Here is a 17184-nt window from a genome sequence, read left to right on the forward strand (position 1 = left end):
TTGACAGTGTACCACGTGATTCAACAGACATGGGAAACAGAGGGAATACACCACGTGATTGAACAGACATTGGAAACACATGCAGTGTATCAGGTGATTCAACAGACATGGGAAGCAGAGTGAATACACCACGTGATTCAACAGACATTGGAAACACAGGCAGTAAACCATGTGATTCAACAGACATGGGAAACAAAGGCAGTATACCATTCGATTCAACAGACATGGGAAACAAAGGCAGTATACCATGTGATTCAACAGACATGGGAAACAAAGGCAGTACACCACGTGATTCAACAGACATGGGAAACAAAGGCAGTATACCATGTGATTCAACTGGTATGATACAACACGGTTGTGCTTGGTGTTGTAAACCCTTGGCCCCGGTCTATTCTTCCCTGGTGCTTTACCATCCCAAGCTTATCGTCGGAGTCTTTTAGTGTTTTTTTTTTCTTTCTTTTTCTTGTTATGTCAAGATACTAAGTTGAAATTTCAAGATACATCCTTAGTTGAAATTTCAAGATAATGATCTTAATATTTCAAGATAATAAGTTGCAATATTTAGATTATAACTAGAAAATTGAACTTATTATCTTGAAATTGAACTTATTATCTTGAAATTGAACTTATTATCTTGAAATTGAACTTATTATCTTGAAATTGAACTTATTATCTTGAAATTGAACTTATTATCTTGAACTTGCAAGAAATATTTTCAATTTTCATGATTTATACAAAGTTGAAATTTCAAAATACTGATCTTTAAATTTTAACATAATAAGAGTTTAACTTGAAATATTAACGCGTGTATGTTGAAATTTCAAATTACTATCTTGAAATTTCAAAAAGAAAACTTGTGTCCCTAAAAGTCTTCCGTCGTATTTATCATGCCTTTATGCGAATTAATTACCCTTTACCATTTAAGTGTTATAGTGAGCCACGTATCTCCTTTATACAACCATCGAGTTCCCGGCAGAACAGCTGTGCTCTGATCGCCTAACTTCACTGGCAACAAACACATGATTTACGGTGGCTGTCAATGACCAGTTGACCAGTTGACCATTGACAAACGAGGGAAGCTAACGTACAAAAGTAAGTCATTAAATAACAAACCAGATTAACTACATTTATAATTAAATACTAAGTCCTGCCAAGTGTGTATTTCCATTTAACATACATCAAGGCTTGCTTCAGTAGGTATATACATGAATAATAAATGAATTATTTAATGTCCCCATCAACGACCAATATGCTGAATTCTGATTATACAACACCATATGTTCGTCATTCAACTATTCAACCTGCTGAAAGCTCGACATCCTTTAACATTGCGGCCTGAAGTGCACAGGTACGTGCATGTTGTTGTGTTATATATTCATACCGCCCTGTCTGTTAATGACTTGTGTCTATCGTGTTACCTTTTAGTCAGTGTTTTATGTGTACCAGTCACATCTGTGAACGACATTCCATGCAGTTACATACAATAGTACTTGATCTTTGGTGTTCGCAGCTGGATGTGTAGTTTGTTAGTTATGTCTCCCTGGTGTTCGCAGCTGGATGGGTGGTTTGTTAGTTATGTCTCCCTGGTGTTCGCAGCTGGATGGGTGGTTTGTTAGTTGTGTCTCCCTGGTGTTCGCAGCTGGATGTGTAGTTTGTTAGTTATGTCTCCCTGGTGTTTGCAGCTGGATGTGTAGTTTGTTAGTTATGTCTCCCTGGTGTTCGCAGCTGGATGGGCAGTTTGTTAGTTATGTCTCCCTGGTGTTCGCAGCTGGATGGGTAGTTTGTTAGTTATGTCTCCCTGGTGTTCGCAGCTGGATGGGTGGTTTGTTGGTTGTGTCTCCCTGGTGTTCGCAGCTGGATGGGTGGTCTGTTAGTTGTGTCTCCCTGGTGCTCGCAGCTGGATGGGTGGTTTGTTAGTTGTGTCTCCCTGGTGTTCGCAGCTGGATGGGTGGTTTGTTAGTTGTGTCTCCCTGGTGTTCGCAGCTGGATGGGCAGTTTGTTAGTTATGTCTCCCTGGTGTTCGCAGCTGGATGGGCAGTTTGTTAGTTATGTCTCCCTGGTGTTCGCAGCTGGATGGGTAGTTTGTTAGTTATGTCTCCCTGGTGTTCGCAGCTGGATGGGTGGTTTGTTAGTTATGTCTTCCTGGTGTTCGCAGCTGGATGGGTGGTTTGTTAGTTATGTCTTCCTGGAGGAATGCTGGATTTGTGAAATATATTTGTAGTCCACTATCTGCTTCACATATTGCAGTTATTTCGAGATACTGATTACCATGGTGAAGAGGTTGACACAAACTGATGTTTCAAACATGCATGTGTAGATCACATCAAATCAAGGACACGTGTGACGAAATACTCCCCGACAAACATGTTTATGAAGGGGATTCTCTGTCAGATGAATGTTTGTGTGTCATTAGCTTATTCCGTTCCTGCATCCCGTATTACCTACAGACGTAGTTGAATTGTTTGTTTGTGTGTTGTTTAACGCCGCACCAAGCAATAGTCCAGCTGTATGAGAGCGGGCTGTAAGTCATCGAGTATGGACCAGACAATCTAGTGATTGACATCATGAACATCGATCCACCAAATTGGGATAAAATGACATGCATCAACAAAGGGGCGAGTCTGACCACCCGATCCCGTTAGTCGTCTCTCACGACAAGAAGTCGCCTTAGTTAAATAGTCGTGACATGCCCAGATGTCGCATCTCGAGGATATGGTAACAGACTTCGATATGCACGTAGAGGTCTCGACATTCTTCATGTTTGTCACGTAGACAAAACCCCTCATTGCCATTTGCCAATTCGTACAACACAAAACAAAGTTATGTCCTTACTCCGACAAGCAAGCAAAACAACAAATCACCTGACACACCGTCCACACCCAAACCCCTCAGTGACACACCCACCCACCCCGCTCCACCCACCCCCTTCACGGACACGCTCACTCCATATACACCCCGCACCCTACCCCTCACGGACACACGTCCAACTGCCCCACCCCTCACTGACCCACCAATCACACACCACCCCTCACTGATAAACACGCAACTGCCCACCCCTGACTGATACACGCGCAACCGCCTCACCCCTCACTGATACACACACAACTGCCCCACCCCTCACGGATACACCCATCACACTCCACCCCTCACTGACATGGGATGCAAGCCTTCTGGGATGTGACGTCCACTGGCAGGCGACTCAAATGGCAAGTTACAATCACATGTAGGACCGAGGATTATTTGCACAACGAACATGTCCTGACGCGCCGACAGTCAGGTCACATGGAACGAGAAACTGTCAGCATACACAACATCCCCACCTTGGTACAGAATATAGCACTGCTCAACCAGTTCGCCATTCAGCATAACCATAGACAAGGCCGTGCTCCACTGACACGTCTGTGTGAACCTCAAGCTTCAGGGAGGTGGACCACGCCAGTTATGAGGTTGGTGGCGGTGACGTTACATCAAACTATCATCTACCCTTGTAATGACTTGCCAGGACTAACTGGTACAAAGACAGTCAGCACCTGTCTGTCCAGGGTGTGTCACGTGCCACTGGGACGCTATTCTGTAGATAATACATACTGAGGGAATACTGAGCGTTTTCAGTCACACACGAACTATCCGTGTTCTTTCAACTAGAAAGACAAATTAATGAAACGTGTTTTCATTCATACACACTATTAAAGCATTCTCTCGACTGGTAAAAAAAACCAAATTAAATGTGATTATAATACTCACTATAACCAGGGCGACAATGGTTGATATTATGATATTGCATTTTTCACAAAAAAACATCAAGGAACCATTGAGTCTCCGGGAAATGTTCTTCTTGCAGACATCCGAGTGTTGCCCCAGAATCAATATCAAACATTCAATACTGAAGTATTAGACATTAGTGATATTTTATCAGCCATAATACGTGGTGTGAACACGGAACATCTGCGGCATTCTGCCATGGCATAGCTAACATCGACTATAATACTTCCCTTTCAACACCAGTACTACATTTATCCAATAGACCATCATAGGCATACACAACGAATTGGATGAGACTGTGTCATCATCTAGCTCTGATAAATTATGCTTCAAGGTAATCATTAGAGAATAAATAAATTACAAGTGATTCCTTGGTATTTGAATTGCTAGCCAATCAATATCTTTGCATTTAAATTTCCATAAATAGAAAAAAACATTTGGCCACGCCCACTTTGAAACTACTTCTCCTGATTGGCTGATAATAGAATGGGCGGGGCTTGTGTTGCATTATTGCGCTGAACGATTTCGTACTGTTGTCTACAGTTTCGTTTGTGTTATCCATTAAATAAGCAGTCTGTCAAGTAATAATAGTTGACTCAATTTATTTTAAGAATTGACTTTCATATTTTGTTTGCGTTTATGGAGTTTGCACACCAATTTTCACGTTTATACGTACATAAACGAAACTATATGATGAATGAACTACGAGGTTTTATGACTGAGTGAGTATGGTTTTACGCCGCTTTTAGCAATATTCCAGCAATATCACGGCGGGGAACACCAGAAATGGGCTTCACACATTGTACCAATGTCGGGAATCGAACCCGGGTCTTCAGCGTGACGAGCGAACGCTTTAACCACTATGCTACCCGACCGCCCCTATGGGTGATATATCCTTCGTGAACGCCTGCACGTTGCATGTCATGCGTTACACGTCATGCAGTCAGCCATCAGAAACCTTAGGAGTCAACTCGTAACAGGGGGCACGGGGGGCCCAGTCGTCTAAGGCGCCGCGATTCGCTGTACAGAGTTGCGTCCCTTGGGCATGCCAGAAACCTATGATTGTGGGTTCGAACTCCGGCTCGACCCGATAATGTTTCTAGGTTTGTCAGCACCATACCCGTGCTCGTGGGTTTCACCGAAGTGGTAAACGTCGGAGACCTGCATCACTTCGGGCTTTCCTCCCACATTAAGCTGACACGTCGTGATATAGCTGGAATAATGTTAAAAGCGGCGTTAACCCCAACTCACTCACTCCTACTCAACTCGTAACATTCCGTTGCAGCTGCAGTGCACACCATACTTCTTGTGTGAGGCCAAGTCGTGCATTGTCCTAAAACATATATAATCTCAAACATATAATCAAACTACCAAAACCGTCGGACTAGATTGTGGACAGAATGTTAGATGTCAGTTAAAATTGAAAATAACTTTAATCTTCGACGGCGCCCTTCGACTTAGGTTCAGACAGGTTGCAAGCCACGTGCTCCGTACGACATGTGAGGAATCTCCTTCCACGCCCCGTGTCTACTCCGACGAAACACGCTGAATCATTTGTTTTTTCAAGATCAGTGTCAGGAAATCACGATTGATTACATATATATATGCCTTCGTATATTGGCGACTGAATGTGACCCTATTTGGACGAGCTAACAGTCAAAATGCTTCAATGGGGTAAGTGAAATTCATGGACATATCAACAGAGTGAGTGAGAGAGAGTTTATTTTGTTCATCAGTGAGTTAGTGATAGGTACGTGCAAACAATATGTTAAATGAATTCAAATAGTCTTGGGTTGTATACTCCCCAGGGAGCTGAGAATGACAATATCGAGCGCACACTGATCTACTGTCAGGAGTTATTATGTCAGCGCTTTAAGCATACATCTTGTGTAAGGAGTTTAGCGCGATGTAAGTCCACACATCTTGTATTCCAGTGATGTCAATTGACGGTGTTGACGCGACAATCAGCACGAGCAGAGGAACATATCAGCGATCCTTGACAGAACCACGGTTCTGGCGATAGCATGGTGAGCCGCCATTGTGAACGGGCCAGGTGTGACGTAACTGTGTCATGGCGTTAATCTGACGCAGGTGTACATGCCTGAACTGGTGCAGCTCACCTGACTGCGTGTCTCGTTGTCAGTTGTCCCTCGTCGGCGGCGACTGCGTCTGTTACCACGCTTCAGGACCACTGTACGAGTAAAGCTGAACCTCCATATGATTTAAACCACCAAAGTTTTTGATGAAGTCCGAATTCGAATTTTTAATATGGCTGATACGGATGATCGTATTTGTGGTCATAGGTCTGTCATATATTTTGACAAATGTAATAATATTTGGTTAATATGTAGTTAGTAAAGGAACTCTACAAACGTGTTACCTTTTTTTATCAATTTGTTTCAAATCTTTACTTCACCATAACAGATGACGATGCCCTCAAACGTATGAGTGAGTGAGTATTGTTTTACGCCGCTTTTAGCAATATTCCAGCAATATCACGGCGGAGGACACCAGAAATTGGCTTCACACATTGTACCCATGTCAGGAATCGAACCCGGGTCTTCAGCGTGACAAGCGAACGCTCTAACTACTCAGCTACCCTACCGACCCTCTCAAACGTATAAATATCCTCTCCTGAACTAAAGAAGCTGGCGTTTTCTTCTCACAGTGAAATCATATTTAGTTCTTATTGTGATGTCATTGTGCGTTTCTTTGTTACAATATACATTTTTACTTAAAGCGTCAACATAAGAAATGTTATATTTGAGATACATTTGAGATAAATGTTTAGTTGAGTACAGATACTAGTACTTGTTTGGGTTGAGTCCCGTCTGGGAACCCAAAACACCAGAGTGAGGCACCTTATCGCCAGCACACAAAGTCAGCGATCTGACCCACTCAGCCACATAGGCTTCCACAAAATGAAAGTACGTGATCTAGACAACCAGTTGTCGGACGCATCGGTGACAACCGTTTTCATTGGTTGGTATGTTTATCTTTCCCGTGATCCTTAGCCGTTATACATATACTGTTTCTACTATCTCTAAATCCTGACGAAAATAACAGCATTACACGAATGTGTGGAACGATTTTTGATCTTGACATTGTGAATAATTAAAATAACAATTGAGAACCGGTAATTAGCGTATTATTAATAACGTCCTGTTTGGGCAATATACCACCAGATGCCCTCAACCCTGTTCCACACAACAAATGCCTGTGGGGTCGCCTTCAGTGTTGTTGTGTTGTTGTGTTGTTGTTGACACGGTAATCAATTGGATGGGCAGACAGAACACAGACATAACGTATTAAATAATCCGAAGCAGACGCAGGGAGACTGGGTGTCGCCCCGGTCGTCATAATCGTTGGAATTGAGCAGTGTTTCGAACACCGGGAACCTTTTTAACTCCAGTAAGGTAGCCTAGTGGTTAAAGCGTTCGTTCGTCACGCCGACGACCCGGGTTCGATTCCCGACATGGGTACAATGTGTGAGGCCCATTTCTGGTGCATTTGCATGTGTCTGTGACGATGGGGCAGGATACGCTCGCCTTTTGGCGAACACCTGGTGTCATCACTTGTTGCTAGTGATTCATAAACACATGTTTATGATGTTGTCGGAATCGTACAATGGACTATTCTTAGGATATAGGAAAAGGTTCAAAAGTATTGGGGACATCGCTGAATTAAGTCTTTGAAAGACATTTAGAAGGATACACATAAGGACGATAATTTATGGATGTCAACTTATTTATTATGAGGATCACGACGTTTCGGAGTATAGGCTTACTACTTTCTCAGTTGAAGAAGTCATCAGCTGATGAAGGAGTTAGCATATACTCCGACACGTTGTGATGGTTGAATCATTGAATCGTTGAATCGTTGATTTAGTCTTGCTGTCTTACCTTCAGGGTCACGGTGACCGGTAGCTGCGTGTTTGTCACAAGCCAGGAGAAACTCCTCCAATGATATAACATTTGTATCAACTGCAATGTCTGGCGAAGGAAACACTGGAGAAGATGAGAGGGAAGTTATGGCCGTAGTCCCCCAAGACGCGAAGGCCCCGGATGGAGGATGGGGATGGGTGTGTGTGGTGGGCCGGTTCTTCATCGTCGCACTGTCCGCGGGGCTCACCAGTGGCTTCGGAATCATGTATGTTGAAATAATTAACTACTTTGACACCACCCGAGCGGAGACAGCATGGATGAGTTCATTATTCGGCGGAATGAATTGTGTTGGAGGTAATCAAACATTTATTCCTTTGTTCTTTTGTTCTATTTATTCTTCTGTACGGATGCGTTCTATCAATTATCTCAAACCAAGGCGGAGTCACAAATGTGGCCTGTTGGCCGTGGCAGGATCCGACACGGTCGTGGGGTTGAAACCCCGATCAACGAGGATAATCTCACCAAGTGTCTTTTGATATCAAACATATCTACACGAGTCGATACAAGTTTAAAACTCCTCTGCATGACGAGTGTGCATCTCATATCCAAAGACACGAGGGTGAGATTCTGTTTATCATCCAACATCATTGTTCCAGCTTTTCAGTTTGTAGACAGTAATACGCAGTGTCTGAACTGTAAAAAAGTACTGCTAACAGCTTCAGGAGTAGAGCCATTAGTGATGTCATTTGATTATGACGTAACCAATGATGTCACAATGGTCTGCAAAGCATTGTGATGCAATTTCGTTGCAGCTATATCTACAATGTACATGTATACATCGCTTGATATCACCAAAGCGATATCTCCTGTGGGAGCCAGTTTTGGATGTAAATTGTCCTTACTTGTTGACACCATAACCCTGCTTATGACACACACAAAAGAGGCGACTAACGGGATCGGGTGGTCAGGCTCGCTGACTTGGATGGTCATCGTATCCCAATTGCGTGGGTCGATGCTCATTATGTCAATCACTGTATTGTCTGGTTATTAACAGACCGCCGTCATATAGCTGGAATATTCCTGAGTGCAGCGTTTAACAACAAACAAACAAACAAACACAAAGTGTTATAAACTTCTATCGCTTGGGTCACTGTGTCCCATATTAACATACCACTTCTTATATGACTGTAGTACTGTTTCCTGCCTCCCGTGAATATTCCGGGGTCTTCAGCAACCCATGCTTGCCGTAAAAGGCGACTAACGGGATCGGGTGGTCAGGCTCGTTGACTTGGTTCATGCATGTCATCGATTCAAATTGCGTGGATGTTCATGATATCAATCACTGGATCGTCTGGTCCAGACTCGATTATTTACAGACCGCCGTCATATAGCTGGAATATTGCTGAGTGCGGCGTTAAACAACAAACCAACCAACCAACCAACCTACACACCCAGTGAAACGAATCATGGATTCGACGGATGGCATATCATCGTGTACCTACCTGCGTCTATAATGCCACGTTTGATGTCAGATCATCTGATGGACGCTATCCGACAATTATTATTTCAGGCCTATTTGGGGGTGCTGCAATTGAGCGTTATGGCTGCCGTGCAACGACTGTGATTGGATCCATCCTCGCCTGTGCAGGGTTCGTCATCAGTTACTTCTCCCCGAACATCTACCTCCTGTGCTTCGCCTACGGTATTCTTGTTGGTATGTAACGGTTGTTTAGATTGGGGATATGAGTGCGTGTTGTCAGCAGTAATACGAGACCAACTATTTGCAAAGGGGAAAAGAGGTTGCTCAACCAAGCTCTTTTCCAGACTCCGTATCATGAATTTGAAGTGATAATATTAAAGGATACCAGAATATGAACTAGATATTCAGATACTTTCAGTGAATTTTCAGTTTAATGAAAGATGTAACAATTGTTATTTTGGGGATTACACTTTCGTAGTAAAGTACACATTTTAGTACTTTTGGGGGGGTTGAGTCCCATCCGAGATTCGAACCCACACCTTCATAGTCAGGCACCTAAACGCCAGCACACAATATCAGAGACCTAACCCACTCAGCCACTGTAGGTTGATATTTAATTGTCAATATAACATTTGTTACTTTTGACCACTTTCTGAAAGGTGTTGTGTATTCCTGAAGGAAAGAGACGAGACAGGAATCTCCTTCTACTGCCGTCACAGGTGTCTAATCTTTGGGTATCCGTCATTATCACAGGCCATCAGTTCCATATCTGCCCTTATCCAGGATGGACAAGACAAGAAGGTACAGTGCACACCGAGTAAAGTCTTTCTAACAACACTTCCAGGTTCAGGATTTGCGTTCATGTACGTGTCCTCATCAGTGGTCGTGCTGCAGTACTTCGACAAGAGGCGGGGCCTCGCCATGAGTATATCTTCCCTGGGGGACGGGGTGGGTATGCTGGTGTTACCTCCCCTGACCTACCTTCTGATAGAAACATACAGCTGGCGGGGAGCCTTCCTTGTCACGGCAGGAATCACTCTGAACGCAGCTGTATTTGGGCTTCTGTTCAAACCACCGCCATACCTCAGCAAGGCGTCCCAAAGTAAGTAACTTCTTCTTGAAGACTTGAAGGTTAACAACACGATTTCGAAAAAAACAACAACGAAATAGCAGTTTCGAAAAGCATCATATCTAGGTGTCCTGTCACTTTACAAAGATACAGCTTATGCCAGAGACATTTTGATATTCAGGTAAACCCCCTGTTTGGATGTTTCATATCACTGTATTGAGCAATGATGGAATTAATATGTTACACAATAAATGAAACAATTCAAACAATTTGAAGTCGTAAATTCAGCAATTTGAAACCTGACTTTAGGATCAATGGTTTGGTGCATGTATATGTCTAAATATATTACACAGAAGTCATTGCATTCTTTACATTCTGTTTGCAGAACGAAGCGCACGACGCAGCGTCCTTCACTCCTTCAAGCAACTCTTGCAGAACAAGCTGTTTTTCGTCTTTGCTTTTGGATCCTTCCTGCTTCACGTGGGCTACACCGTGCCCCTCATACACCTCATAGACCTGGTCATTCTCAAGGGTGTTGAGAAAAGTCGAAGCACTTTGTTGATGTCGGTGATGGGGACAGCAAGCTTAGTCTCGATCGTCATCTTCGGCTGGATCAGCGACCTGCCAAATGTCAGCAGGATCGGACTTCACTCGGCGAGCATCGCAGTGCTGGGGGCGAGTGTAATGGCCGTTCCCTCACTGGACACTGAAGTTGCATTCTTTGTTTTCGCTGGGATATTTGGAGTGTTTATGGGTATGTATTTAAATATTTCTGAAATGTGTGATAGGTTATTGAGATTATGTCAAGAAGGGCAGGGCAGCGACATCAGGTGTCATTGACAGAGGACGAATGAGGTCATGTTGACACATGTAGCGGAGCTACAAGTTCATACTCGGGAACTGTCCAACAATGCTAACTTTGTCTGATGCCCTTTGATGTTCACTCGGTGGCGTCTATTACTGCTTCAAGATCAAATAGATCCCCCCCCCCCCTCCCCTCCCCCGAGCATTGCACCTCCACTGCATTACGCCAGATCACAGATTCACCAGTGTGATCAATGACGTTGTGGTCCCCATACTGTCCACTGCATTACGCCAGATCACAGATTCACCAGTGTGATCAATGATGTTGTGGTCCCCATACTGTCCACTGCATTACGCCAGATCACAGATTCACCAGTGTGATCAATGATGTTGTGGTCCCCATACTGTCCACTGCATTACGCCAGATCACAGATTCACCAGTGTGATCAATGATGTTGTGGTCCCCATACTGTCCACTGCATTACGCCAGATCACAGATTCACCAGTGTGATCAATGACGTTGTGGTCCCCATACTGTCCACTGCATTACGCCAGATCACAGATTCACCAGTGTGATCAATGATGTTGTGGTCCCCATACTGTCCTCTGCATTACGCCAGATCACAGATTCACCAGTGTGATCAATGACGTTGTGGTCCCCATGCTGTCCACTGCATTACGCCAGATCACAGATTCACCAGTGTGATCAATGACGTTGTGGTCCCCATACTGTCCACTGCATTACGCCAGATCACAGATTCACCAGTGTGATCAATGACGTTGTGGTCCCCATACTGTCCACTGCATTACGCCAGATCACAGATTCACCAGTGTGATCAATGATGTTGTGGTCCCCATACTGTCCACTGCATTACGCCAGATCACAGATTCACCAGTGTGATCAATGACGTTGTGGTCCCCATACTGTCCACTGCATTACGCCAGATCACAGATTCACCAGTGTGATCAATGACGTTGTGGTCCCCATACTGTCCACTGCATTACGCCAGATCACAGATTCACCAGTGTGATCAATGACGTTGTGGTCCCCATACTGTCCACTGCATTACGCCAGATCACAGATTCACCAGTGTGATCAATGACGTTGTGGTCCCCATACTGTCCACTGCATTACGCCAGATCACAGATTCACCAGTGTGATCAATGACGTTGTGGTCCCCATACTGTCCACTGCATTACGCCAGATCACAGATTCACCAGTGTGATCAATGACGTTGTGGTCCCCATACTGTCCACTGCATTACGCCAGATCACAGATTCACCAGTGTGATCAATGACGTTGTGGTCCCCATACTGTCCACTGCATTACGCCAGATCACAGATTCACCAGTGTGATCAATGACGTTGTGGTCCCCATACTGTCCCCTGCATTACGCCAGATCACAGATTCACCAGTGTGATCAATGATGTTGTGGTCCCCATACTGTCCACTGCATTACGCCAGATCACAGATTCACCAGTGTGATCAATGATGTTGTGGTCCCCATACTGTCCACTGCATTACGCCAGATCACAGATTCACCAGTGTGATCAATGACGTTGTGGTCCCCATACTGTCCACTGCATTACGCCAGATCACAGATTCACCAGTGTGATCAATGACGTTGTGGTCCCCATACTGTCCACTGCATTACGCCAGATCACAGATTCACCAGTGTGATCAATGACGTTGTGGTCCCCATACTGTCCACTGCATTACGCCAGATCACAGATTCACCAGTGTGATCAATGATGTTGTGGTCCCCATACTGTCCACTGCATTACGCCAGATCACAGATTCACCAGTGTGATCAATGACGTTGTGGTCCCCATACTGTCCACTGCATTACGCCAGATCACAGATTCACCGGTGTGATCAATGATGTTGTGGTCCCCATACTGTCCACTGCATTATGCCAGATCACAGATTCACCAGTGTGATCAATGATGTTGTGGTCCCCATACTGTCCACTGCATTATGCCAGATCACAGATTCACCAGTGTGATCAATGATGTTGTGGTCCCCATACTGTCCACTGCATTATGCCAGATCACAGATTCACCAGTGTGATCAATGATGTTGTGGTCCCCATACTGTCCACTGCATTATGCCAGATCACAGATTCACCAGTGTGATCAATGACGTTGTGGTCCCCATACTGTCCCCTGCATTACGCCAGATCACAGATTCACCAGTGTGATCAATGATGTTGTGGTCCCCATACTGTCCACTGCATTATGCCAGATCACAGATTCACCAGTGTGATCAATGATGTTGTGGTCCCCATACTGTCCACTGCATTATGCCAGATCACAGATTCACCAGTGTGATCAATGATGTTGTGGTCCCCATACTGTCCACTGCATTATGCCAGATCACAGATTCACCAGTGTGATCAATGATGTTGTGGTCCCCATACTGTCCCCTGCATTATGCCAGATCACAGATTCACCAGTGTGATCAATGACGTTGTGGTCCCCATACTGTCCCCTGCATTACGCCAGATCACAGATTCACCAGTGTGATCAATGACGTTGTGGTCCCCATGCTGTCCACTGCATTACGCCAGATCACAGATTCACCAGTGTGATCAATGACGTTGTGGTCCCCATACTGTCCACTGCATTATGCCAGATCACAGATTCACCAGTGTGATCAATGATGTTGTGGTCCCCATACTGTCCACTGCATTACGCCAGATCACAGATTCACCAGTGTGATCAATGACGTTGTGGTCCCCATACTGTCCACTGCATTACGCCAGATCACAGATTCACCAGTGTGATCAATGACGTTGTGGTCCCCATACTGTCCCCTGCATTACGCCAGATCACAGATTCACCATTCTCTCATCAAAAGGGATGCATCACGCAGATTCTAACCTAACATAATCGTGTGTATATCTTGAATGGCCAACATGACATAATGGCCTCTTCGTGGGGTGTCCAACTTTTTTTGCATTAGATCATGGGTATAGGATCCAATCACAGGCTTATGATTGCTGTATGGGATCAGAAGAGGAGTCACAGATTTGTTGCTGCTTCAGCCATTGTGTTACCAATGATGCCAACATGGCGGGGTAATCAACAAAAGAAAACGATGTCAAATTGGCCAGTAAAAAGATCATTACATAATTCAACAATTTCGAATTAGAGTAGATGTTTGCAAAACATATTTTTAATAGTCTGAAGAAAAAATAACAAATTGTTTATGTTTTGATTGTCTGTTTATTTATTTTAATTTCGAAAATTTTGATATAATATTACTTGGCTAGTGTGGAAAATGAAAGGAGTAGTTGTTAACAAACGAATATTTCAACAAATCTGTTATATTTAACACCACGTGACTGGTGGCTAAGGTAAGCGACGTTTTACAGGATCGGTTTGGACAGAAATGAAGAAGTAACGCAGCATTGAGTTCTAAAAGTTATATTTATCAATATTTGTCAGAGACGACAGATTTTGACAGATACGGCATGAAGAGAAACCATGTCTATATCCCAAACGTTAATTTCAGAACATATAACCATAATCTACCGTTCGTTGGAATAATTAAAGAAGGGACTGTGCAAGTCCACTTAGTTGCAGGTGAATTTCATAATTTATTTTTTGACTCTGTCAAAACATGATCCATTGTGACCACCCTTAGGTGAATGAAGCCATCACCTCTAACTTATTGTTGTGAGGTTCATGTTTGAGTTTTATTTATTTTGTTTGTTTGTTTGTTTGTTGTTTAACGCCGCACTCAGCAATATTCCAGCTATATGACGGCGGTCTGTAAAATAATCGAATCTGGACCAGACAATCCAGTGATTTACATCATGTGCATCGATCCACGCAATTTGGATCGATGACATGCATCAACCAAGTCGGCGAGCCTGACCTGTCGCTTCTTACGACAATCAAGGGTTGCTGAAGACCAGATCACACCCGGATAGTTCTGGAGAGAATAAACTGGTCTGTTATATTGTTTCCTGATGAAGGAAAACCTGGATGTATTGACTACCCGTGTGTGATCCTGCAGGTGCGTGGTACATGGGCCAAGGGGTGTTGGTGTCTCAGATAGTCGGCGTTGAACTCACCAGTATCGCCTTTGGTGTACACTCCTTACATACGGGTTCCGGCATGTTCCTGTCGTCCATTCTCGCAGGTAAGTACGACTTCAACTCGTGTGTACACACATCCTCTCTACGCTGTTGAGGGAAAACAAATTTTTTTTTTGCAAGTAAATACAGGGTAAAAATCATGTTTTTTTCTATTCGTTCGTTCGTACTTTTATTCGTTCGTTCGTTCGTTCATTTATTCCTTCGTTCGTTCGTTCATTTATTCATTCATAAGGTTGAGAATAGCGATGTGGCACACGTTTTGTGTGTGTGTTGTCCTCTCAATTAATAAAAAAATGTCCGCCGAGCGATCACCCAACTGTAAAACGTATCAATATTTCCTCTATTACACGCTGAGTCTCTAATACAATTCAGGTCTCTAATACACGTCGGGTCAGTGGAAATACGGTAGTTTGATATCGGATGTTTTTGACGACATATGATGTTCTAGGCCGTAAATCTGAATGCGTCCGCGATAAGATTACAAGACTTCATGAAGGCATATCTTTTGCATACTAATGAAATGTTTTTGAAACTGTAAGGGGCATGTACGATGACGAACTGACTCGGAACAGGCAATTTCCTCATTGAAACAACCGTCGATGAACGTAAAATATAACATTATGAAAAAGTGTTTGAAGAAACTTTATTCAGGACAACATGTTGTTTGTAAGGCTATCTGTGATCGATATTCATAGCCATCTCCATCAACCACCACTGTAAGGATTTGGCAGTAGGTCCATCAGAAGACACTCCTCTCATCGAAAGGCCCCGAAAACAATGTCCCGACACCACTAAATTCACAGCACAGGCACAGAGCAACTTATCAAACTTGACGAAATTCATTTCAGAACACGCACAATTTCCAAGAAATGACTTGGTGAGTCCAACAGTGAAAAGCAGGTTGCGATGAAATTTAAACGTCTATCTTTGGACTTAGTGAAAAACTGTGTATTTTGAACATAGTCAAGACTATGGGTATTTTAGTGTTGGACTTTAGTAATATTTGTTACATATGTAACTACCTTTGACCACTTTTCGGAATGTTCCAAGATTGCGGACCTTTGTGCCCTGTTTTGTTACGCGTTGCAAGAGAGCACCGTTTTCAAAAGCGGTGTTGCCGTCATGGTAGAATGGAGATAACTCCTACTACAATTGATGTGGTCCCACTGCAGAGTAGATACCTCTTATTTTGATTTGGAAGTGAGTGCTTTACCTTCAAATTAAAATGTGGTATCTACTCTACAGTGGTACTACATGAAGTTTCAAAACGCAGTAGGTTTATGTCCTAAATAACTGATATAGATGTGTGTACTACATAATTTAATACATATAATATTTTTTTCCAGGTTGGCTATTTGATATCACAGGAAGCTACGTTCTGCCGTTCTACATATCAGGATGTCTTTATCTATGCGCGAGCCTTGTAACTCTCATTGTGCTTATTGCAAGACGCAGAGTAACAGACCATTCGCACAACCACCCTGCGACTAGAGACTCTCCTTCACAGATGTGAACTGTTAGACGCGGAAGTGTGACCAGGAACTCAAAGGGCGCATCACGACCACATGTCTTCCTACACTTTCCCCGAACACCAGGAGTCGTCCATTCATTTTGTCTTCATCTTTGTTTTGTCTGTTATGATCCTAATGGGACGAGACTGATTGTTCATTGGTCTTGACGTTTAGAATGTACTTGAGCTGGGTCGAGGTTTCTGCTGGTGGACTGATGTCACGAGTTTAATCATACGATCAGTAGCATCTATCTATCATGGAGAGTCAACTACAAAAAAAATTGTTTGGGTCGAGATATCAAAACTGTGTGACAAGCCGAATATATTTCTTAAGTGTGTCCCCTTGCTTGTAGACTGTGGAATCTGTCATTCATAACGTATCGTTTTAAGTTTCAACAAAATCAATAAATGCGCTATCGTGTCAACCTGGATTGTTCTCAAGACTCTCACTGGTTATCTGGTCCAGACTCTATCACTGGCTTGTCTTGTCAAGAGTCTCCATCATTGGATTGTCTTGTCTAGACTCTCTATCACTAGATTGTCTGGTCTAGACTCTCTATCGACCCGTG

At 43.6% G+C, this 17184-nt stretch overlaps 1 protein-coding gene across 1 annotated transcript; it reads left to right on the plus strand.

Moving 5' to 3' along the window:
* Nucleotides 1-5258: 5258 nt before the first annotated feature.
* LOC124114414 (monocarboxylate transporter 14-like) lies at nucleotides 5259-17039 on the plus strand. Its single transcript, XM_046474971.2, has 7 exons — nucleotides 5259-5436; nucleotides 7671-8000; nucleotides 9217-9360; nucleotides 9971-10228; nucleotides 10581-10949; nucleotides 15024-15149; nucleotides 16452-17039. The coding sequence occupies exons 2-7, from the start codon at nucleotides 7751-7753 to the stop codon at nucleotides 16616-16618; spliced, it is 1314 nt and encodes a 437-aa protein (XP_046330927.2). The 5' UTR covers nucleotides 5259-5436; nucleotides 7671-7750; the 3' UTR covers nucleotides 16619-17039.
* The last annotated feature ends 145 nt before the right edge of the window (nucleotides 17040-17184 follow it).

Source organism: Haliotis rufescens, unplaced genomic scaffold (genome assembly GCF_023055435.1).
Source record: "Haliotis rufescens isolate VD_foot unplaced genomic scaffold, xgHalRufe1.0.p SCAF_61, whole genome shotgun sequence".
Lineage (NCBI taxonomy): Eukaryota > Metazoa > Mollusca > Gastropoda > Lepetellida > Haliotidae > Haliotis > Haliotis rufescens.